Source organism: Echinops telfairi, unplaced genomic scaffold (genome assembly GCF_000313985.2).
Source record: "Echinops telfairi isolate 266 unplaced genomic scaffold, ASM31398v2 ScPeMD7_5;HRSCAF=22, whole genome shotgun sequence".
Classification (NCBI taxonomy): domain Eukaryota; kingdom Metazoa; phylum Chordata; class Mammalia; order Afrosoricida; family Tenrecidae; genus Echinops; species Echinops telfairi.
The window spans coordinates 39,547,221-39,571,372 of NW_022103901.1; the positions used below are offsets into that span (position 1 = coordinate 39,547,221).

A 24,152-nucleotide genomic window follows, 5' to 3' on the forward strand; every position below is an offset into this window, starting at 1 on the left:
CCTCCAGTGTTGAGTGCTGTTCCGAGGAACACGGACAACAAACAGGACTGCTCCCCCTCTTCCTCCCTCCCTCCCTCCCTCCCACTTCTTCCTCCCTTCGTGTACCTAGAATTAGGCAACACTTTGTCCTGCTAGACTTAAGATTAGGGAGCCCTGGTGACACAGCAGCTAAGCACAGAGGTCGGTGGTTCAAACCCACCCGCAGCACCAGGCGAGACAAGAGCTGGCAATTGATCTTGTAAAGACTGACCGCCTCAGAGTCCCTGTGGGGCCCATCTCCTCTGTCCTGGAGGGTCACGGTGGTCAGAATCTGACAACAGCTTTCACCGGTCCATAGGAGTCTCAGCCTACTTGCTGGCACCTAGCAACAACCACGAGTATTGACTAAGCACCTATGTGTGCCTGGCACTGCTCCAGGCATGGGAGTAGTGAGCAAAACGGGCTCGTGGAGCCCGTGGCCTGATGGGGAGAGAGGCGTTCTCCAAAGCCGAGGGGGAAGGGATCCAGGAGGAGTGCTGTGCCATCATCAACCAGGCGGCGCCAGAGCACTTGCGAGGCCTCAGCCCCTCTGCACCCTCGCCCCACATCCCACTCCCCAGAGGGGTCAATCCACTATGCCTGGCACATGCCCCACTGCTCTCATGGGGCCTGATGGCACCCTGGGCCATGCTGTGTGGAAGCAAGACAGCCCGTCTGTGAACAAATTGGGCTTCACCCCAGCGTGGGCAACAGACATCAGAGGGGCAGGAGGCCCAGGCTCAGTCATGACCCTTCTTCCGCTGTGTCCCTGCAGCCTGTCCCAGAACAACATCACTGATGTGGGTGCCTGCAAGCTGGCAGAGGCCCTGCCCACCCTGGCTGCGTCCCTCCTCAGGCTGAGGTGAGTGATGGGTGGGGGTGGAGGGTAAGCGGGCTGCATAGTCAAATGCTGGGTGCCAGAAGCATCACACTAGAGGTGCCATGGCGTTGTCCCTCTCTGTCCCCCTGGAACCCTGGTGGGACAGTGGTCACACACTGGGCTGCTAACCACAAGGTCCAAACCACCAGCCAACACACCAGCAGTTCCAAACCACCAGCCACTCCTCCGGAGAAAGACAGGGGTTTCTACTCCTATAAACAGTTACAGTCTTGGAAACTCGCAGGGGCAGTTTTACCCTGCCCTGTAGGGTCGCTGTGAGTTGGGGTGGACTTGGTGGCAGTGAGGTGTATGCGGGACGCCACCTCCCTAGAGGCCCCTGAGGACACAACTCCCGGGGTTGGGCACTCAAGGGCAAGGATGCTTCTGAAGCCCCCCTGGGCAAGTTGGTACCTCCCCATTCCACGCCTCTGTTTCTCATCTGGAAGTGGTAACCATGCAGCTGTCTCCTTCGAGTTAAACAAGCAACCAAGTGAGGGGCTTGGTTCAGTTCTTGGCCCTCAAACTCCAAACTCCCTGTCAGGTGATTGTGATTCACAGTGACCCCGTGGGGCCGTGGAGAACGGCCCGGGCAAGTTTTTAAGAATGAAACTCTCACAGGAATAGAAAGCCCCATCTTTCTCCGATGAGGTTTTTTGGTTTGAACCAAGAGAGACCAGAATCCTAGAGAAGGACTTGGTAAAGGGAAAGAGCAGCGAACAGAGGAAGACCCTCAAGGAGATGGACTGACACGGTGGCTGCAACGGTGGGCTCACACATCACAGTTGGGGGAACTGCACAGGACAGGCAGTGTTTCATTCTGTGGCGCAGAGGGGTCATTCTGAGCCAGGACAGGCTTGACGGCAGTAACTTAAGAGGATGACACTGTGGGGGAAACACTGGGTTGCTAACTTCAAGGTCAGCAGTTCAAATCCACCAGGGAGAAAGATGAAGCTGACTGCTCCCATAGAGATGTAACCAAATCAAACTGCAAACTCGGTGCCGACTCGCAGCAACACTACAGGACAGGGTAGAGTGCCCTTGTGGGTTGTGGAGTCTGTAACTCTTTACGGGAGTAGAAAGCCTCATCTTTCCTCCGAGGAGCGAGTTGGTGGTTTTGAACTGCTGACCTTGAGGATTGCAGGCCAGCCTATCACCACTGCGTCTCCAGGGTTCAGTCCTAGAAAATACTTTTTATGAGGTCGCTATGAGTTGGAGTCTGCTCGATGACAGTTTGTCGCGAGTAAAGCTGGGGTCATCTGCGTCCATAAAGATTTACAACCTCAGAAGCCCTGTGCAGTTCTACTCGGTCCTATGGGGCTGCCAAGAGGCAGCATCACCGGAGGGCAGGGGGCTGGGTTTGGAACTCCAGGCCCTCACACTTGGGTCAGGCCTTATACTGCCACCTCCTGGTGGCCTTTGAGTAGTACCTCGTGCTTTCATGTGGTTGCGTAGTAGTTACCTGTAGGGACGCTTGCTAACTGCAAGGTCAGCAGCTTGAAACCAGCAGCCCCTCCTCAGCAGTAAGGTGAGGCTTTCCCGTCAAATTACAGTCTCGGAAACGCATAGGGGCTGTTCTGTCTTGTCCTCGGTGGTAGAATTGGCGTTGGAATCGAGTTGATGGCAGTGAGTTTGGTTTTTCGGTTTGGACTTTGAGCTCAGCTCCTGGTGGACCGTGAATGTTTCAGGATTTACCCAGTGCCTTGTGGCTAAGGAGAGATCAAGCTTGGACCACAGACTAATGAGAGACCAAAACCCAGCATTGCCCGAACTCCTCCCTCTCCTTCTCCCAAAACTCTGCCGCCTGTTGAGAGCAGTCAGAGGATCTCATCCATCTCATTGACTCATCCATTCACGTATCCGGCCAGCCAGGGCCACTCCGTACAGCACCGCACACCTCGTGCTTGTGTAGGTGCCCGGAGAGTGACACAGGAGACCCAGTGTTTGACGCTCACAGAGTGGGTGCCAGAGCTAGAGCAACGGCTGTGAGCAAGACAGAGCTGGCCCTTGCTGTGAGCCTCTTGCACATTGAGCAGGCACGCATAGGCATAAGGGGAGATTCTGAAGTAGCAACGCGTGCTGGGAAGGAAACCGACCAGGGCTCAGAGGGCACAGTGACCCGCTGTTGCCAGGCTGGTTCCTACTCACAGGTAGCGACCCTGTAGGGCAGAGGACAGCGGAGAGTTGCTCGGCAGGGCTTCTGAGCCCGTACATCTTCACAGGGACAGACACCTGCATCTTTCTCCCAAGGAGCCACCAGGGGGCTGTCTCTCACTGACCTGGCTTTGGCGGTGTAGTGGTTACACGTTGGGCTGCGATCCACATGGTGGGCAGTTTGAAACCACCAGCAGCTCCGAGGGCGAAAAGACTGTGCTTTCTGCTCCTATAAACAGTTACAGTCTCAGAAACCCCCGGGGTCGCAATGAGTCAGCATGGGGGCAATGGCAGTGAGTTGGGTTTGGTTGGTGGTTACTACCGCACTGCTTAACCCACAGCACCGCCAGGGCTCTTTGGTGAGTGTAATAGGAAGTGTCAAATTCACCAGGGAGGTTGGGGGACCCCCCCAAAAAAAACAACAACAAAGAGGAGCTGGCCGTGGGAAGCTCTGGGACAGCGGTTCTCAACCTGTGGGTCTCGACCCCTTTGGGGATCAATGACCTTTTTACAGGGGTTGCCCGATTCCTAACAGTAGCAAAAGTATAGTTAGGAAGTAGCAACAAAAATAATTTTATGGTTGAGGTGTCACCACAACACGAGGAACTGTATTAAAGGGTCGCGGCATTAGGAAGGTTGAGAACCACTGGTCTAGGGGACGTGCCTTCCAGGGAAAGGGAAGAGCAGGTGCAGAGACCCCAAGGTGGGAAGGAGTTTGGGTCTTCCTAGGCCAGCTGGCATGTAGTGTACAAGGGACAGGGGGTGGGGGGCGAGGACGAGAGGTCAGTTGAGGCCACTGACGAGGGCTGTTTGAGGCTTCAGGAGAGGCTTTTGAAGGTGACAGTGGTGGTTTTTTATACCACGTCTGGGGGAGTCGTTTGGGCGATTTACCCGTGAGGTCACATTTGGTGGAGTCTGCGGTCACGGCATCCATGGTAGGACACCGTCATTCGGCACGCAGGAGACAGACCAAGAAGCTGCTAGTTACACCATGCCCCTCCACTGCTTACGAGGCACCCAGTGATATTCAAGTGCCAACAGCATGCTTTTGGCACCAGTGAAATGGGCATGACATGGCACCTGTGGAGTGAAGATAACCCTCCTGGGCTCGAAAGCCCCCAACCAGCTCCCATCCGAGTTCAGCCAGGACCCACTTTGCTGCAGTGTAGACCTGTGGTGTTCATCCCAGAAGCCAGTGGTGCAGCCCTAAGGCTGATTTGGGACAATCACCACTGTGCTCAGGGTGGTGCTCAGGGCGTGGCCTGCTCTCAGGAGACTGACCATGAGCAGGCAGCAGAGGCGGCTCCAATGTCGTGCTCACGGTGTTTGTGACGCTGCTGAATGACTGTTGCTCACTGCAATGGAGTGATTCCGACTCACAGCAAACCCTGTGAGACAGGGTAGAACAGCCCCTGTGCGTGGTGAAGGAGAGGGGCGGGGTGAAAGAGGAAGACCCTGGACAGGATGGATTGACACAGTGGCTGCAACAATGGGCTCGAACGTAGAACAATTGTGAGCGCGGCACAGGACCGGGCAGTGTTCTGTTCTGTTGTGCATACGGGTCCCTATGGGTTGGGACCAACTCAATGAGGTGGCCCCTAACCACAGTGACCACGAGGGCTGTGTGGACGTCAGAGAAACCTGAGCCAGTTCCAACTCTGATGACCCCACGTGACAGTACAACTGCCCCGCACTATTTCCTAGACCCTGGTGGCACAGTGGTTAATCACTCAGCCACGAGCCAGAAGATCAGGGGTTTGAACCCATCAGATGCGCATAATGTCCCGAGACAGGGTTTCCAAAGCTGCAAATCTTCCCAGCAGCAGGCTGTGGAGAGAGGCTGGTGGGTTTGATCCACTGACGGAGCCCTTTCAGGTCCTGGGATGACCCCTCTGGGAGGCTAAAGAAAGACTGCACCCATTTTATGGCTGAGTGCACTGAGTGACAGATGTGGGAAGTGACAGAGCAGGGATTTGAACTTGGGAAGTTGTCTTCCTGAGTTTCCACGTTCTCAACCTTCCTTGGGCTCACTACGTAACCATGGGAAAGCCTGGGTTGCCCTTTCTGAAAGTGGGAGCAGAAATCCTGGTTAGGTGTGGACCTCCCTGCCACCTCCCAGCCCCTCTGTGGACCTCTGTTTCTGCAGCCTGTACAATAACTACATCTGTGATTCGGGAGCCAAGAGCCTGGCCCACGTGCTTCCCGACATGGTGTCCCTCCGGGTGCTTGAGTGAGTATGGCAGCCAGGGCAGTGGGTGGCAGGGACCCAGGGTTTGGGAGGGACAGGGGCTCCCACTGGGCGGGGGGCCAACTGTCATGTGTAGACCTGCTGGGTTGGGCTGGGATTGGATGGTCCCAGGGCCAAGCCCAGGATGGATTTCCCTGTCCAGTGTCCAGTACAACAAGTTCACGGCCGCCGGGGCCCAGCAGCTGGCCACCAGCCTGAAGAAGTGCCCGCATGTCGAGACGCTAGCGTAAGTCTCAGGGCCTGGGGTGTGTGGGGGGTCCACCCTCTTGCCAGGTCAGCCCTGTCCTGCCCCTTGAAAACTGGAGCTCCTGGCCTGCAGGCACTTCCCCTCATCTGTAAAGTGGGAGCGCTGATCACATCTCCCCTCAGGTGGCTTCCTGAGGTTAAGTTAGCCAGCTGCCTCACAGTGTCCAGCTGTGAGGATGCTCATCAGATGCCATCTCCGGTTGGACCCTATGAAATGGCCTTTATCAATAGCTCTGGCCTATCAAACTATATGGTCCAGACCAATGATTACTGTCCTCTCTGCTATATTCAGCCCCGGCGATGGCTTGTGCACTAATGGCACTGTATAACCTCTCTGAGCATTTCACCTACACCATCACTTGCATCTTTGAAGGAGGCTTGTATAGGACCCATTGTACAGATAGAAGAATAGAGCACAGAGAGATTAGCTAACGCTATTGAGGCCACACAGCAAGGCAGCCGTGGAAGCAGATCTAAAGGGGTCATCGGGCTCAGGCTTGTGGTCTGTTTTGGGCTCGGTGAGAGGTTCCCAAGGTCCAAGGCTGGGTGGGAGGAGGCACATGGGGCAGGCTGCACGGGAGTGGGGGGTAATCTCCTCCACCCTGACCCTGCTCCCATCCCTACTGGTCCTAGCAGGATGTGGACGCCCACCATCCCATTTGGAGTCCAGGAGCACCTGCAGCAGCTGGACTCTCGGATCAGCCTGCGGTGACCTCAGCCACACCTGGGACAAGGTAACTTGGGTGGGCCCGAGAGGGAGAAAGGCTGACACGCACCCCCACAACATGCCCTGCTTGTCCGTGCTCCTGGAAAGGGCAGGGGGTATCAGCAGGGGCTGGCTGGCTCTGCCAGACCTCCCCTTCTCTACGCTGCACTCACAGGAGTGTCCTAACTGCTTGAGGACCTGGGCCTGGGGGACCCTGTGGTCAGAGTTGGAGGGAGGAGGGCAGGGTGGGTCCGGCCATCCCTGCCCCTCAGCTCCTAGCACTGTGAACAAAGCTCCTCCTTCCAGGATTCCCAGCCAGCTGGCTGGTCCTGATATCTGGGGTCCATCCTCATAGGAATTTGCTATGCAAGTCTCCTGGCCCTCCCTATGGGAAGCCTTCCCACTCCCCAGCCCCAACGTGGCATACCCACTGCCCTTGAAGCACCCTGCCCTGCATCCGGGCTTACTGTCCTCTTCTGACCCCTGCAGCACATTCCGGAGACTTGGACCATGCTGGACCTTGGACAGCTTGGCTGTGGACCAAGTTCTCTTCAGCATCTCCCACACACCTCAGCGTCCTGGCGCCTAGCCCCTGCCGGCTCAGGGCTGGCCTGCCCACACTGCTGAGTGAACTTCAGGGGCTCTGGGGTCCTGTGGGGCCCAGACTGATGCCAGACTCACAAATAAGCAACGATGTGCCCAGAAGTCAGGAGCCAGGGGCAGCTGTGGCCCACTCAGGAGCCCTGCAGGCCACCAGCCACCCTGGCCCTGGCACTGTGGCCAGCTGAGAGCGAGGGCCCATGGGGGCAGTTCTGCCTCCCCAGTGGGACCTGCTTAAGAGGAAGCACTTCGCCAGCCCTCCAGCAGGGAGGACGCATGGCGCTCTGGGGGCAGCCGGCTGTAGAGGGCAGCAGGCCTACCAGCTCCCCGAGCACCGACTGGCAGGGATGTGTGGCTGCTGCTTTCGGCCTGGGGACTCAGCTTTGCACTGACTTTGTTTGCCAGAGACCAAAGCCATGCCTGGCCAGCCGCACTTGGCCTTGGATGGAAGCAGCCAATTGTACACTAAGGGTGGTGGTGGAGGGGGGGAATGGGAGATTGGTACCACATCTGCCTTTTTGCCTCTGTAACCCGTCATTTTTCACTACATTATAAATGACCTGTTTAATCGTGAGGAGCCCTGGTGATGGTTGCGCGTTGGGCTGCTGACTGCAGTCAGTAGTTCAAAACCACCAGCTGCTCCTCTGAGGGAGAAAGTCAGGGCCTTCTACTCCCATAAAGGGTGAGTCTCAGGAGCTCACAGGGGCCGTCCCCTGCCCTAGAGGGTTGCCATGAGGCAGTGTTTAATCTCGAGGGCAGCCCTCTGAGTTCCTACTACCATCTCTTGGGAGGCCTCCTCTCCTGGCTGGCTAACAGGTGACAAACCACTGCAAAGCATAATGGCTTGAATCGCCATTCACACATCTGAGATCTGGGGCAGCTAGGTTTCTGGCGCTGGGTCACCAAAGTCCTGGCCCCTGGTGTCATGTCTGGCAGGTAGTGTGGGCTGCTGGTCTCTCGATGGGGTCGAGCTTTGGCTTCCTTTTGGCACGGTGGCAATGGAGGAGTTAGGATCCTTTGCATAACCTAGCCTCAAAGTCACCTAGTTTCTCTCTCTCTCACACGCACGCGCGTGCACGATATACATTGGCCTAAGTCCTGTGTTTTCAGAAACTGTTTCTGCAGCTTCTTTGTTAAGATTCCATAAAAAATGCATCCCTTTGGAGTTGGTGTACTGGGCACAACAGGACTGCTTTCCCCGCCTCGGGTGTGTCCTCCTGGGAGCCGGCGCAGGGCCTGCTGGGTACCACGTGGGCCGCCAGCTCTGCCACTACAGCTCAAGCATGGCCGGCTGACGAGGGCACTGTTGTTCTCCTGGTGGCTATGGGGACAGTCGCTTCTGTCCCCATGTACAACTCTTCAGCTTCATTGGCCTGGCTCCCAAGCCCCCCTTCTTCTTTCCAGGGGCCTGGAGGGTCAGAAGGGTGTGGCTATGCCGGCATGGACAGTGCTTCTGCTCGGCACAGCTGCCCAGGGCATTGGGAGTTGTGACCAGGCTCGGCTTTAGGAGCCCAGCATCACTCCTCAGGGTATCCATGTACTCCTGGGCACTCTGAGTGACGTGTGTGGGGCTGGTCTGCTGTGGTTTCCTCGCCCACCAGCCAGGAGGGTGGACGCTCTGTACCCAATTGCTTCTGGTCTGTTCATAGAGGGCAAGACTCAGGCCAGAGGCTAGTTATGAATAGCTGTGTTTTCAGTAGGTTGCAGTTGTTGCTGTGAGTTGTTATTTATTGAGTTGTCATGCACAGTAGAAGGAAGCCAGGCCCGGGCCTGTGCCAGTGTCATGGTCGCTGGTCTGCCTCTGTTGGCTGTCCCTTGTTGTGGCCGCTCTATTGAGTGCCTCCCAGCCAAGGAGACTCTTCCATACCTGACAATATTTGGTCGTCATCCATATGGTTCTCAGGAGCTACTGTTTGGGGGGTTACCAGGTCTTTCTTCCTAGTCATACCTGAGAGCTCCTCTGAAACATGTCCCCACCATGGGTGACGCTGCTGGTATTTGAGCATCCCATATCCCCAGCACACACAAGCCACCCCAGTCCGACACCCTGCCATTTACTAAACAAGTCCATGCATGAGCAGTTAGTACAGGCACGCTCCTGATCATTGTTCCTGCGTGCCGGGCTCCAGGCTGCTCGAGAAAGGCTGGTCTGCCGGCCAAATGCCGGGGCTTTAGAGCCTGGTGGCTCGGTGCTGAGCTCTACCACATCTTCCTGCCCGTGATTTCTCTGTGCCTCGGGCTGCCCACTTGTGAGACAGGCCGTCACAACGCCGCCTTCAGGGTGTGACAACCCAGCAACCTGACATGTGAAGAGCAGAGTCTGGCCCTCAGCTCGGCCTGTGTCTGGGGACCTGGGATACTGGGTGTTTCAAGTGGCACTGCTGGGAGTGTCCCTCCCAGGCTGCCTGGTTATCCTGCGGGACTTCGCTGAGGGGACAGCGCCTCCAGACAGCCCTGCTTTCAGAGCAGGCCACCCCTCCCTCTTTTCCCATCATCTGCAGCGTTGTCTGCACACTGGTGGAAATTCATTACCATCTCCCTACAGAACTGCAAGGTGACCCAGTGCCACTCATTCACTCATTTCTTCCCTTTCTCCTACACGCACCCCCACCCCCACCCAGCCCACCGTTTAATGGGGGTCTTCTGTGTGCGGGGCATGGGGACCCCATACTTTGGACTCTCTGGGATTCTGGTTGCTGTCCAGACTCCTGGCCTTCCCTGCCACCCCAAGGTAGACTGATGCTGCTCAGGCTGGCTGAGGCCATGAGGGGGTCTGGCGCTCTGGGCCCTCCCCGCCAGCCTGCCCCTCCATACTGAGAGGTCCCAATTCACCGCAGTCCGCCATGAGGTCCTGCAGCGAGGACCCCTTTCTTGGCATCAGAGAAAAACCAGGCAGGGTCCCAGGCGCCAGAGTTGTGTACAGTTTTAATCAAAGAAGTCAGCCTCCTAGGTATTGCTTGGACAGGTTTAGCAAGGCCAGGGTTCACACCTCCGCAATTTCCAGACAAATCGCTCTGGCCAGAGGAGCACCTTGGCCCTCCCCAGTACAATGTGTCAGTTCTGCCCCAGAGTGTGACCGGAGACCTCTGCCAGACTGATGGAGAAGCAGCAGCTTGAAATGAGTCAGTCCACACCCGCTCCTGGGCGGCGGCCCTTCCTCCCTGTGAGTCACTTCCTGAGACAGCCCCACATGCAAGTCCAAACCCAGCAGGCGGGAAGCTCAGCGGGTGTCACACGGCGTGGAGACGCTGCGTGAGCGTCTGCAGCGTCCTCGGAGGAGGGGAAGTGTGGATGCAGGTGCAGCAGCGCTGGGGTGCAGCGGGGCCCGACTCCCATCACCTCAGTCCCAGGGTCTCCTCCCTGCACTCCTGGGGCCGGGCGGGAGCCTCTGTGTTGGCACGAAGCTTTCAAAGGGGGGCAGGCCTAGCAAGAAGGAGAGAAGGGGGTTACAGACATGGAGGCTCTGCTGTGCCACCAGTGGGCCCAGGACGGACACAGTGGGAAGCCTTCCCTCACACGTGCCTCCGTTGGGGGTGTTTCTCCATCGTTTTTATTAATTTGCATCATTGCCCAGGGCCCTGGGCTACAGAACCAGCACTGACCTCTCTGGGAAAGGAGGGACCCTCCTGGGCACTGAGGAGGGGCTGGAGCTGCAGGAGCTGCTTGCTCGACTGTGGAGGCTGACCCGAGGATCTGGGCAGCTGTGCCAGCTCAGGGTGAAGGGCAGGGCTTGCCAGCCAAACACTTTACCCAGACGATGCCATGTGAGCCAAGAGGGTGGCTCCAGCCATGGCTCAGACACTCAGCAGTCCCACTTGGCTTGTGCATTCTGGACACTGTCCTCCCCAACACACACACACACACACACACACACACACACACACACAGAGTCTATCAAACACACGCGCACATGTCCCAGCCCCTCGGTAGATCTTCATCACATGTCCAGCAGGTCCGCAGAGTCTCTGGTCCCCAGACCCACCTTCCTCATGACTCCCACAAGTCCCACTCTGCTCCCAAGCCTCAGCTTTGCTGGCCCCGGTGGTTCCTTCTGCAAACTTGGAGCACACAGTGAAATGTTAAGCCAGCAGCACCCCTTAATGGGCTGGGTGGGCAGCATTTTGTTGAGGGGTATCCCTGGCCCACCCTGTCTCCCCACCCCACCCTGTTCCAAGGACCACGTCCAGCGAGAAAAGTGTGCCTCCTCGTTTTACAGGCCAAGAAACCAAGGTCTCAGAAAGTCACCTGACTAGCCAACACTCCCCAGTGGTGGCGGCGGAGCCAGTACAGGGTGAGGAGCGAGTGCTCGCCAAGCCCCCCATCCCCTCCTCATCCCCTTCCTGGGCACTGAACAGGGTGAGCCCACAGTCCACCTCTCCCCTACATTTCCCCAGCAGGTTGGAGCACGGGGACCTCAGTGGGAACCTGCTCATAGGCCCCCCTCCTTGCCCACCCCACCATGTTTCAGAGAGCTCCCTCCAGAAGAAAGAGCTTGGATGCAAATCTCCGGCTCAGGCCTGTGCGGGAAAGGCCGCAGTTAAGACTGTTTCAGCCAACCCTCCCAGTAGTCCCCGGGCCCATCACGATCCCATCTCACAGATGAAGCTGCTGCTACTCAGAGAGGGTGTGTGACTTGCTTAAAGAGGCTCAGCTCGGCCACTGGAGATTCACGTACTACTCAACTAGACAGCAAGCACAGGTTTCGGGATCTCAGCTCCAAGCCCCCACTGGCTGGGCCTCACTACCACATCTCTGTCCACTGCGTCTCTCTGGAGAGCCACCTTCGATTTATGCACGTGATACCAGCTTTTCAATGCTGGCAGAACACAAGCTTCCTCTCTTTTCAAACCACTTCTTTCCCCTTAAAAACAGAGAGCAGATTTAGAAAGAACCAAAAAGCCAACCAAACTCACGGCCATCAAGTCGACTCAGCTTACAGTGACCCTAAAGGGCAGTGCAGAACTGCCCCTGTGGGCCTCCAAGACTGTTTTCACAGGAATAGAAAGCCGCATCTTTCTCCCCTGGAGAGCCTGGTGGATTTGACCTGCCAACCTTGTGGTTAGCAGCTCAACTCGATTTAGAGAACCACACGGTAAACAATAGTTCGAGTGTGGGGCAAGTAGAGCAGACCTGATCTAGTCCATCCACTCACACCAGTGGGGAAAGATGTGGCCCAGAGAGGGTGTCAAGCTGCCCAAGGCTGCACAGCAAGCTGAGGAGAGATGTGAGCCCCGGTCTCCATCTTTGTGGCTTGAGGATATCCTGGGACACACTCGGCTCGGCAGCTTGTCTTTGCCGAAGGCCAACACCCTTGCTCCTTGCAGCCTGCAAACCGGAGATGGCAGTCCTGATGACAGTCACAGTGGCAGCTGACATCTGTCAAAGCCAAACCAAGACCACTATCGAGTGGACTGACAGCAACCTCATATGGGGTTTCTGAGGCTGTACATTACAGAGCAGACTGCCTTCTCTCCCTCGGAGAGGCTGGGGGTTTGAACAGCCAAACTGACAGTGGTACCGTTTGTCAAGCACTTGCTTTATGCTTAACCCTGGGCTAACTGCTTTTACCCATCTCTCTGCTCACCTACTGGGGTTAGCCAGTGAGGCCATGGTGGCTGTCACCCTACATGTCAGAGGAGGCTCAGCTGCCATGCAGCCAGGTGGTCAGGATCAGCAGCTCGGCAGCTCCTCTCCCCACTGCGGGGCCATCCCTTTCCTCAGAGAGCAAGAACCCAGGTGGCTCTTTGTCCACTCAAAGCTCCCAGCTTTGCCAACCTGCTCACGGCAGGTGAGCCCAGAGCCAAATCCTTAGCCAGCACCTTCCGAGTCCTTTGTGAAGCTGGAACTGCCTCTCCAGGCCACCCCAGGCCACTCGCCGGAGCAGAGCAAGGGCAGAGCCAACGGTCACCAGCTTCGCTCATCAGAGTGGCAGCCAGGCCCTCGGTCCATTTTAGAAAGTCCCTCCAACTCAATACCTTTGTGGACCAGCTGCCAAGTTCCGCCCGGAGTTGGCGTACCTGGAAGTGGTTCGTGTGTGTGCTTGCTGCAAGAGCACCCCGGCGCCCTTTGCCCCGTCCTCCTCCAGGGCGGCCTGGGTCAGGTCTGGAGACGCTTGTCCTGGGCAATTCTCCTCGGCTCCCTCCAAGTTGTGTGACCTCACACAGGCCACCTGATCGCTCTAGGCCTCAGTTTCTACCTCTGAAAATGGGAGCTGGCGATGATTTGATGAACTTGGGCTGGGCACGTGCCCAGTAACTCCCAACTCCAGTGGTCTCTGCCTCCTCTAAGCCCTTGGTCCCAGCAACGGGTCAGGGGTCTTCCTGAAGACAGCTGACTGCTCCCTCCTTTAAAGGCCATGCCTTCTAGAAGCTTGTCCAGGTGTGAGATAACCAAGAAAGGTGGTTTCTGACACCTGTCACCCAGACAAGCTTCTTTGTTCTGGGTGTCCTGCTTGCCTCTGGTCTCCATCCTGCAGGGCACAGCTGGAGGCCAATGGTCTCTGGGCCAGGGTGGGGGGTGCAGAGGACCAGGAAGAAGTCAGAAAATGCAGGCACTATGGCCCTGGTGGAAGCTGGTATCGCAGAGAAACAGGACCCCTTCTTCTCAACTCTGGACCTAACCACCCCCCCACCCCCCTGCCCCCCATGGCTATTTACAAGGGGGCTTCAAAAGGTCCAAGGGCAAATGGAATTAACTCATGGAATTTTCCCACGAACTTTAGGAAGCCGTCTTGTACTTGATAGTGTAAACCAATGTACTTTTTCCTCTGTACATTTTGGAAGCAAACCTGTCTGTCACTATCATGCACTAACCAGCTCTGGTTTGTTATAAACAGAAGGCAGTTATAAACAAAAGTGTGGAAAGGAAGCTTCCATTTCCAGCCAGCTGCCCAGGCTGCCTCGTGCCAGAGGGCTCAAGGGTGCTCCGTGTGGGTATATACCCAGCCTCTTGAGAACCAGCTGGGTAGGACTGACCCTCCCCAAGCAGCCCCTGCTGCCAGCGTGCCACTGGTTGGAACGCCAAAGAAGTAGGGAGGCTATTTTTAACCACCCAGCCAAGCTCCCAGCCAGGAAGGAATGCCAAAATGCTGTCTCACCACACCCACCACTCAGGCTCCCTCAGCTGCTGGGGACAATGACCACCTGCCCTCGCTGCCCACATAGACACGCCTCCTGGAGAACTGCCCCACACCCAGAAGAGGCAGGGCACCTGGGAAAGGGGAGCCTGCATCCTAGCCCTTAGGGAGTCCCCTCCCATCCAGCCTGCACAAGCTCAGTCGGTGGTTTTACAGAGAAGGAAACTGAGGCTGGGGGAAAGAAGTTACTTGGCCAAGGTCTTAGGGTGGCTACAATGAAACCCACACTTAAATGCACTTTCCAAGGAGCATGGGGATGGTAGTGCTCTGTCAGCCAACACCCCTCACCCCAAGCAACTACTTATCTCCCCTCTGAACATGGGCTGAGCCGGAAGAGGCTCTGGGCTCAACTTAGGGTTTGGCCAGAAGTAGCTTGTCCTCATGCCAATGAGGCTGCTGTCCCTCACCGAGATGTAAACACATCCCTAAAGCGAAATTCAAGTAAAAAGGGTATTTTTCCAAAATGAAGCACCAGGATTCGTGGGGCCAACTGCACGCACGTAGCTATGACAAGCCCGGCCTGGCAGACAGGGACGTGACCAGGCGGAAGGCGGGCGTCAGGAGGCCAGAGCAGTCCACTGAGGACACTTGGGCTGCGGTGGAGCACCTGCCAAAAGAGCACCCGAGACTCCCGTCAGCCAGGACTCCAGAAGCCGGTCCTCTTCCAGACACCAGCACCAACTGACAGACGTGGCAGCAGGGGCTCGTTCCCAGAACTCAGGGCTCAGAGAGAAGGCCCTGGTGCTCTCTCGTCTTGAGACCCATTCTGGGGTCTGACGTGTCTATGGCCAGGCCTCAGGGCACCCTGGCCTCTTAGAGCCACAGCCTCTGACCTCACCAGTCTGCATGTCCTCTAAGTCCCCAAAGGCTGCCTGTAGGATCTCCCTGGAACCTGCTCGTGTCCCCGGTGGGGCAGTGCCAGCCAGCCTGGGTTCTGTTCTAGTAGCAGGGCCACAGACTCACAAGGGATAGGGCACGGGGGAAGAACAGCTGTGACCCAGCCCAGCGAGCCATTGTAACGGGAGAGACAGAGGGTCTGGAGCCCCTACCTGCACCAGGCTCTAAATTGGGCAGTAACTGTCCCCTCTCTCTGCTCCACCCCACCAGGCCTGCTATGGGGGGTGGGAGACTGGCAGGCAGCAGCTGCTTTCATGAGGAGCCCAGGCACTGATCCAGGGAGCTGCCAGCTGCCTGTGCACCGGGTACAAGAGACTGTCTGTGCTCCCAGGACAGTCCTCTCTCTTGGGAAGATGCCCAAGCAGCAGTGGGAGCCCGTTGGAGACCACCGATCAGTAGGACCGGCCTCCCAAGGATGTCCGACAGGGACAGGCCTGGGAGAAGCCATACCAGAACCTATGCGGCACTCAGGAGCCAGCCTGCTGCTGCTCCTCTTAAGCTATCAGTATGCATACGCAGACATGTATTCCCACGGCCTGAGGGCACACACTAACCATCTTCCTACTGCCAAGGATACCAGTGGCTAATATTCATACATCACTTACTATAAATAGGAATGCCGAAGCACTTTATACAGCTCCAGTTTACTCTGGAAATATTGGCTCAATGAGGGTTGAGTTTACAAGGTTGTGATGGGGGGGCAGGGATGGGACACGGAAGCACGGGAAGGTAATCGGAGTCTCCCCGGTAGAGCCTGCCTTAAGCAATCAGCTGCTAACTGAGAGTGAGTGCTGTGACTCCAGCAGTTGCCTTGTGAGAGAAAGAAGTGGCAATCTCCTTCTGTACAGGGTCCAGCCTTGGAAGCCCCACACAGCTACTCTGTCCTATTAGGGTCCCTATGAGTTGAAACTGAATAGATTGCAATGGGTTCTGGAGGAGTCTAAATCTGGAGCCCTGGCCAGTATACATGGTGGATACTTTCTGCTGCTAACCTAAGAGCTGCAAGTTCAAGTCCATCTAGGCACCTCAGAAGAAATGCCTTTGCAGGCCACTTCCTACAACATAGCCATTTGGAAACTCTGAGACACCACTGTCCTCTGACACACAGGGGTCACCCAAGTCAGAGTCAATGCCACCAAAACCAAATTGCCAGAGAGTCGATTCTAGGACACAGAAGAACTGCCCCTGTGAGCTTCCAAGACTAACCCTTAATGGAAATAGAACACCTTATCTTTCTCCTGTGAGGAGACTGGTGATCTTGAACTGCTGATCTTGTAGTTAGCAGCCCAATGTGTAACCACCATGCCACCAGGGCTCCACAGTCAATGCCATGGCAAACTGCTTAATATGAATCTAGAGTCCTACCTTGGACCCTAATATTGCCTCCATAAATCAAAAACCAAACTCACTGCCATTGAGTCTATGCTGACTCACAGCACCCCCGTAGGTTTCCGAGACTGTAACTGTTTACAGAAGGAGAACATCCAGTCTTTCTCCATGGAGCTGCTGACCATGTGGATCACAGCTCAACTTGTGACCACTACATCGCCAGGCTCCTTACTTGGTGCTCACTCATGTTTGAGGAACACTGGCTACATGAGGAATGGGGCCCGGTTCATTGTGGGAGCCATGCCAGGGTTCCAGGACTGCTCTCTGCGGCCCTCATCCACAGTAGACGGTGTAAGCACTGGCCGCTGCCATTCCTCGGCTGACAGAAAGCAAATGCAGGCTAAGAGGGCTTCAGGTGATCTGCAGACCTCTCCTCAAGCGTCTCCTGCTCCAGGCTGCTCCTCCCTCGCCCCAGGCCTGGGACCCTGAGGACTTGGGGGTAAGGAAGAAGGAAGACTTCACCCCATCTCCACCTGACTTTCCTGGGGTCAAGCCCCGGAGACATACTTCCCGGTGTTTCTGCACGAACAGTGGCTGCAACAAAGTAGGTGGACGCATTTGGTTTTCAGTTTCTGGTCTGGAATATGCCAATGTTTCCCTTTGGAAGGGGAAGTGTTACTGTTGGTGTGATGAAGAGATAAAAATATGCCGTTCTTTACCAACGTACACTCTGAAAGTCAAGCGCTTGGCTTGCTTGGGGGGCAGGAATGCATCCTGGGATTCCTAAGATCAAGCACCCAAACCAAAAGCGGAACCCACTGCCATTGAGTTGATTCCGACTCATAATGGCCCTACCGGGCAGGGAGGACTGGCCCTGTGGGTTTCTGAACCTACAAAGCCTCAACTTTCTCCTGAGGTGCAGCTGGTTGATGCAAACAGCAACCATAAAGGACAGTACCCATATAGGGTAGGACTGCCCTGTGGGGTTCTGAGACTAACTTTTTATGAGTAGAAAGCTTCATCTTTTTCCCTCAGAGCAGCTGGTGGTTTTGAACTGCTGACCTGTCCTTAGCAGCCCAACACACACAAGATGCCACCAGGGCTCCTCCCTCAAAAAGCAAACTCACTGTCATGGAGTTGATGCCAACTCAAAGCATGTTGGGCTGCTAACCTCAGCGATTTGAAACCGCCAGGCACTCTGAGGAAGAAGACAGAGCTTTCTATTCCCATAAACAACTACAGTCTTGGAAACTCACAGGAGTAGTTCTACCCTGTCCTACAAGGTCGCTGTGAATTGACCAGGGCTCCTAGCACAGGCTAAAAGTTTGGGCAGGCTCAGTGTTTGTTGAGTGGCTGAATGAGCAACTATGCAAGGGCCTAGGATTCGGCGTGGTATCCATCAGATTCAGGACAGGTTTTGAAGTGATCCTGTACCCTTTACCTCTCAAAGGTGTCCTTGATCTCTCCACATTTCTCTATCTTTACCCAAGTCTGTAACAGCTCCACAGGCCCCTCAGCTTCTACACTTGTCCCGGCAGCCCTTCTGCCCACAGCTGCTGGGCATCTTCAGTAAACATGAACCAGAGGGCGCCTTCCTGGAACTTCCAATGGCTTCCCAATGCTCTTAGCCTCCCACCTCACGGCCTCCTGGTGCTGTCTCCAGCCACACGTCCCTCTCCCACCCCAGGGTCTTGAGTATTAGGACCACTTTTTACTGCACCTTCATGCCTGGCTCAAATGTATTTCTAAATGGCCCTCCAGCCCCTAATCTAAAGCAGCCCATCGCTACCCTTCTGCTTGGGTCCTGGGCAAACAGGTCCTGCACCCCTACTCGATGCCAGGCACTGTTCTGGTAGACAGAAGGGGGGCTTGCGCTCCAAGAGTTCGTGTGTAAGTGCCTTCACAGATCTGACCTGAACCTCGGCACACCTTGGAGCACCTACCTGGCTGTCCTGTTCGCTGCACACCCCCACGGGGTGCAGTGGTACTCGGTGAACAAGGAAGCAGGACAGACGGACAAAAGGCGTCCACTCTGACACCTGATTCTCAGGGCTGTCCTTGGCCTTGACTGTGACAACAAAGGAGGGGGGTACATAGACTCACCCTGCTCAGGGAGATGGCACTAGTGCCTCCTTCCAAAAGGAGCTCCTGAGTATCACCCCGGCCTCCCCCTCCATTCAAGGCCCCAGGCCCAGCGATACACTGGCACCCTCCAACCAAGGGCCCTGGCCAAGGAGCCCCAACCCTAGTCCAGCCTGATAGCAACTGCCTCCCTCTTTCCCAGCCCGGCCTTCTCTGCCTTGCTTTGTGACACAGGCCAAGCCTTCCTTGCTGGCCAAGTCTTCTTCCCTCCTGGCCCTGCATTTCTCTTGTCTAACACATAGGGTGGGGCTGGTCACAGTCAGAGTGCCACCATCCCTCGGACACCCAAGAGCTCCTTCCTGGAGGCCCTGCAAAAGCCAGCGTTTGCCCCACCCCCAGCCCTCCTATTCCTGAAGGCAGCCTGCAAAGCAGACCAGAGCTGCAGAGCTGAGGCTCCCTGAAACCCGACTCCCAAACACAGTAGCCCAGTGAGGCCAAAAGGAAGTGCGGGCTCTTTGCTGAGGGGAGCCTGTGGCCCTTGAACCTTGTCCCCCAAAGGGCCACACTAAGAAGGCTAGCTCCCCATTTCTTGCCAGCCTCCCATCTCCATCTTTCCGAGAAACCAGGGAGAATCCTCAAAGGGCCAAGGTCACTCTCAAACCAGCCTGAGGCTGCCTCTCCCTCCCCCTCTCAAGAGCTGTCACCTAGCTGGGAAGGTTTGGCAGCCCCAGTTCAAGGTCTCAGATGGGTCGCACCACTCTGGGTGGTGGGAGATCTGAAGAACATAGGCAGGGGAGTCAGAAACTTGGAGGAGGGTTGTGTGGCCGGCCTGGCCCTCCCTCCCTTCTCCTCCAAAAATGTCCCAACTCGCCCTCAGCCGGCGCACTTACAGGCCTCAGAGGCCCGTGAGGGCCTCGCCAAGGGAGGTCCCATCCCAGGCCAGTCGGCGGCCCCAAACAGCAGTGGCGGCATGATGTGGGTGGCTGGTCCGGGACGAGGACGGCAGGTCGTGGTGAGCAGGGGGCACAACAGCTCTGACCCTAGTCCAAGTACCCATCGAAGACGTCCAGCTCTGAGTCGGCGTCGTAGAGGCCCGAGCCGGGGTCCGAGAGCACGCCAAGGTCCACGAGCGCCTGGTCCATGTCCTCGGGCAGGAAGACGAGGCCCACGTTGAGGACGATGTACTCCATGAGGAACGCGTAGTACAGAATAAGCACGTTGACGAAGAACAGGCCCACGTAGAACATAGAGGGCAGCAGCGGCGGCGGCACGTAGGGGGCCAGGGGGCCCAGCGCGTCCAGGTGGGCCGCAACCCGGGCGCCGAGCATGCAGGGGGCAGCGGGGGCGGCGGCCCGGCGAGCTCAGCCTCTGCGGCGCCCGGGCGGTGGGCGACGGGGCAGCTCAGCCATCCAGGGCGGCCGGGGCTCAACGGACGCGGCGCTGGGCTCGGAGGCGCCCCTGGAGGTGCGCGGTGGCCGCCACAGGAGGAGCCCCCTCCCCAAAGGCGCCCGCACAGGTGCCACACAACCTCCGGACGGCGCCCCGAAGTGGCGGGCTGCTGCCCGGCTTCCCCGGTGCGCCCGCGCGCTCACAGGCCCTGGCAGCGGTGCCAGGGGTCCACCGCGGCTCAGCGTCGAGGGCCAGTCCCAGTTGCTGCCTCTGCCACCCGGCTCGGCCGTTCCGCGCGGCCCCTCGGCGTCCCCGCAGGCCCAGCGCCCATGGCAGCGGCCGCCGCGTCGCCCTCCTGGTCGCATTCCCAGCGCCGCCTCCGGAGCGGCCCCGCGCTCATTGGCCCGCCCGTTCCCCGCCTGCGCTCATTGGTCTGCTCGATCCCCGCCCTCATTGGCCCTAGCCGCCGGGGGGCGGGCACTTCTTCGCCCCGCCTCTCCCAGGCGCTGACGTCTGGGTCGTTTTCCTGCTTCAGGTCTCTGTGACAGCTCTGGAAGATTTTCCTGCGTCCTGGTTGCTGAGAAGGGGAAGAAGACTGCACACAATTCGCACCTAGGTGTACCATAAAGGACCAAAGCCAAGAGAAACCGCGGGCTCCCTCCGCGGGACTCAGTCTCCAGATGAAAAAGGAGGTGAGGGAGGACCTGAATGGGAGCGCCCCACATTTCCAGTGCCATTTTTGCGCATTTTCCATAGCACCGTCTTTTCTTGGTGGAAAAGACCCATCCGTGCCCACCGTCCTCTCTCCAAATTCTGGCTTTTGGACGGTCCCCTCATTGGAGTATCGACCTCATGGGGGTCGCTCGTCTGTGTCCCTTGGGGAACATTCTGGACCAGCCAGAGAGGTTGCTGTGTCTTTGCTTGTGTTTTGTAAACCATGCTTAAAACACACACACACACACACACACACACACACACACAAGAACACACGTGGTTAAACATTCAAACTGCCATGAATTATACAAAGAAAGTAAATATCATCTTCACCAGTTCATGGGCAACCTGTTTGCGCAGATGTTTTACTCAAGACATTCCTCAAAGCATTCAACAACCCTACAAATATAAGGGCAACAACTCTATAAATATAAGGGCTTGCCGTGTTTACTTTGGGCCAGACTAGGCAGGGTGTGAGTATGCTACCCTTTTTTACAGAAGAAGCCAGAGAAATAAAGAAAGTGGAAACAGCTGGGGGGTATGCCTGGTGGCAACAACCAACATTCCTCCCATTTCCTCACCCATTGCTTTGCTTAATGAGCCACCCGGCAAACCATCAACTCACTGATGGTCTCCCTCCAGCCGAGGAAATAGAACAAACCTTCATGCATTCATTCATTCCTCACTCTGCCAATATATCTTAAACACTTACTATCCTTGGCCCAATTGTTTCCTTGAAAAACAATAGCAACAAAAGCAAACCCAAATGCACTGTCTTGGAATCAATTCAGGGTAAGGTGACCAGATTTTAACATTGGTAAAGTGGGACACCATTGATAAAACTCATATCCTGGCAAAATAGCCACATGACAGCCGAAAACCGTATACCCTAGCTTGCCATGCATTCTTTCCAAAAATCGGGACTTTTTAAAACCGCGGGACACGGGAAAAATTGTTAAAAATCGGGACTGTCCCGCCAAAAGCTGGACGTCTGGTCACCTTATACAGTTTCTGAGGCTATAACTTTATGGAATCAAAAAGCCTCATTTTTTTATCCTTTGGAGGGGCTGGTGGGTTGGGACTGCTGACCTTTTTGTAAGCAGGACATTGAATAACCCACTTCGATACTGTCTCCTTAGCACCGTTAATGGGACAGATTACACCTTTGTTAATGGACTGCACAAGACGCTACTGCCAACCAAGAAAATGGACCCTCTGCTTGCTAGAACTGACTATTCCATTTGAGCATTCCTCCTCTAGGAAAATGAACAATGGGCCCTGAGAGAGCAGCCCTGGTAAATGTCTCAACTCTGAGGTCAGGCTGAGTGGGCATCCTAAAACATCTCACACTGATTTATAGCCCGGGATAGGACTCCATACATCCTGTGGAAGAACAGTCACCTGAGATGAAGTAGAACGATATATGTAGGAAACCCAAGGATGAACTTAGTAAGTTCTTAGAAAGCTGCAGACCCTCAGGGGGTGCAATCCTCCTCCCCTTTGAAAGTGCCCTTTAAAAACTAGAAGCAGTCCCTTAGATTGGGTCCTTCTAATCTCTCAACTCCCCTCACTTTGTTCTCCGCTTATTTAAAATGTCCTTCTCACCTCCGAGGGGGACCCACTTCATCTCTTTTGAAGTGGACTTATTTAAATAAGCTTTGTCTTAACTGTGTGTGTGTGTGTGTGTGTGTGTGCACAGCTTATCTCTGGCCCCTTACACACTCCATGGGTGTGGGACTTGCTAGTTCTCCCCTTGGACGACAGCCCTATACTGGCATGCCTCGGTAGGACCAAACATCTCAGCCACTAAGAAGTGTAGAAGTGAATGAAAGACACATGCTGAGGAGATCCCTGTGAAATCAGTCTCTGTATATGGCTCGTTTCTCAAGATAAATACATTCTTAGACTCTTCTATCTTATCTCTATGAAGCTTCCACAACGAATTCACAAGAGAAGTGTAGATACTTCTCTCTCTCTCTCACTGTGTGTGTGTGTGTGTGAGGGATGGGTCTGTCTTTCTCTAGCTCATGAAATGGCAGTGAATGGGAGAAATTTACTGAAAGGACAGGATGTCCAGCTTCATATACTGTTGCTTGATAGCCTTCTATATTAGTCTAAGTACTTTAGAGAAACAAATCCACAGCAACTCATGTATAAGAGAGAGTTTTATGTAAAGAAAGTGTGCATCACGAAAACATCCCAACCCAATGCTGCCCAAGCCCACAAGTCCAACATTAACCCATTAACCCAACACCAGTCCACAAAGTCCTCCACCTCACAAAACAGAGGCAATGATGCCGACTGCAGGAGGAAAGCTGAGTCAGTGAACAAATAAGCATCTCAGCACTAGCAGGGGTCTCCACACGGCTGCTCCAGCCACCCAGGGCTGCATCGGGGTAGGTCCATGTGGCTTCTCCTTGGGGATGTCTTGTAGGAAGTCAATCTTGCAAGCTGAAGCAGGGAACTGCTAAGGCAGCTGCACCTTGGTGCGACCATCACAAAGCAAGAGACCCAAGAGCTAGAAAGGCGAGGCTCACCACCCATTTTATCCCTCCGCCTTTCAATTAGCCCCACAAGTGATTATCGGCCAGGTTGGCACAATTAACTAACTCACCTTCCAATAAACATTTAAAAAATTAAAGAAAAGGCCCCAGAGGACAAATCAAATGGTTACAGATTTGATGCCATTGGGTTATTGGACAGTAAAAGTAACTTATTGTGTGGACTTGAGCAAGTCATCCTGTCTGTAACTCCATCTTCTTGCCAGCAAAATGGGGACACTCATAGTCCTTTGCTTGCTGAAAGTGAAGCACTTAGTGATGCAGATCTATATGAAGGAAACAAGAATCCTCACCATGAGACCAGTAAACAACAACATGAGGAAGTGAGAAAAGATCAAAGTTGCCAGGATTTTGTCTTACTTGGATCCCTAATCAGTGCTCATGGGAGCTGCAGTCAAGAAATCAAATGACTTATTACTTCGGGCAACTTTGCTTCCAAAGATCTATTTAAAGTGGTTAAAAGCAAAGATGTATCTTTGAGGACTAAAGTGTGCCTAAGCAAAGGATTTTCCATCATGCCCTGTACTTGTGAAAGCTGGAATGAATAAGGAAGACCAAGAAAGAATGGATGACGGTGTTAGTAAAGAATATTGAAAGTGCCACAAGAATAAACAAATCTGCCTGAGAAGTACAGCTCGAATGCTCCTTAGAAACGAGGACGGGGAGTTTTCCTGTCCTGTACTTTGGCCCTGGTACCTGGAGAGAGAAGTTGAAGAAGGACGTCATGCTCAGTAAAGTCAGTTAAAAGAGGAGGACCCAAACGAGATTAATTGACTCGGGTCACAACACTCGGCTCAAATGTAGCAGCGACTGTGAGGACAGCGTGGGATCAGGCAGTGGTTTGTTACAGTAGGGGCAATGAGTAGGAACCAATACCACCATACCTAACACCATCTCCTCACCTCATCAACCATCTCATAGGGATATGGTGAGAGTTAAATAATAATAAATGTAAAGGATGTAGTACAGTGGAACATAATATACGCCTGCATTAGCTACACTTATACTTATCATAGAGATAATAATTGTTCATATTGTGGCTCTTTTTATTCGTCATTATCTCCAGTTCCCTTTTCATGGCTCCGCCCATAAGCCTCTCGTTCCCGCCCACTCGTCCTTTTCTCCTCTCGCCCCGCCCCCTCACGAGGGCCACTGGGCTGCAGTGCGTGATGCGCATCGGGTCTTGTAGTCCGTTC

The 24,152-nt window shown here is 55.2% G+C and overlaps 2 protein-coding genes across 2 annotated transcripts in view; one reads left to right on the plus strand and one right to left on the minus strand.

Annotated features, from left to right (window-relative positions):
• CIITA (class II major histocompatibility complex transactivator) overlaps positions 1–7,369 on the plus strand; it is a 47,579-nt gene extending 40,210 nt beyond the window's left edge. Inside the window, exons 16-20 of the mRNA XM_045285885.1 lie at positions 794–880; positions 5,196–5,279; positions 5,440–5,523; positions 6,180–6,277; positions 6,739–7,369. Of these exons, the coding sequence (XP_045141820.1) occupies positions 794–880; positions 5,196–5,279; positions 5,440–5,523; positions 6,180–6,255 (331 nt within the window). The 3' untranslated portion in view covers positions 6,256–6,277; positions 6,739–7,369. The remainder of the gene's footprint in view (positions 1–793; positions 881–5,195; positions 5,280–5,439; positions 5,524–6,179; positions 6,278–6,738) is intronic.
• Positions 7,370–9,756: 2,387 nt separating this feature from the next.
• Positions 9,757–19,986, minus strand: DEXI (Dexi homolog). Its single transcript, XM_004705855.4, has 2 exons — positions 19,183–19,986; positions 9,757–10,272 (listed from the first exon to the last, which is right to left on the minus strand). Exon 1 carries the CDS (start codon positions 19,618–19,620, stop codon positions 19,333–19,335), a length of 288 nt encoding a protein of 95 aa, XP_004705912.1. The 5' UTR covers positions 19,621–19,986; the 3' UTR covers positions 9,757–10,272; positions 19,183–19,332.
• Between the last annotated feature and the right edge of the window lie 4,166 nt (positions 19,987–24,152).

Bases quoted from the DNA above. Each gene is read 5' to 3' on its own strand.
- DEXI (XM_004705855.4), bottom strand. From the start codon at position 19,620: ATGCTCGGCGCCCGGGTTGCGGCCCACCTGGACGCGCTGGGCCCCCTG.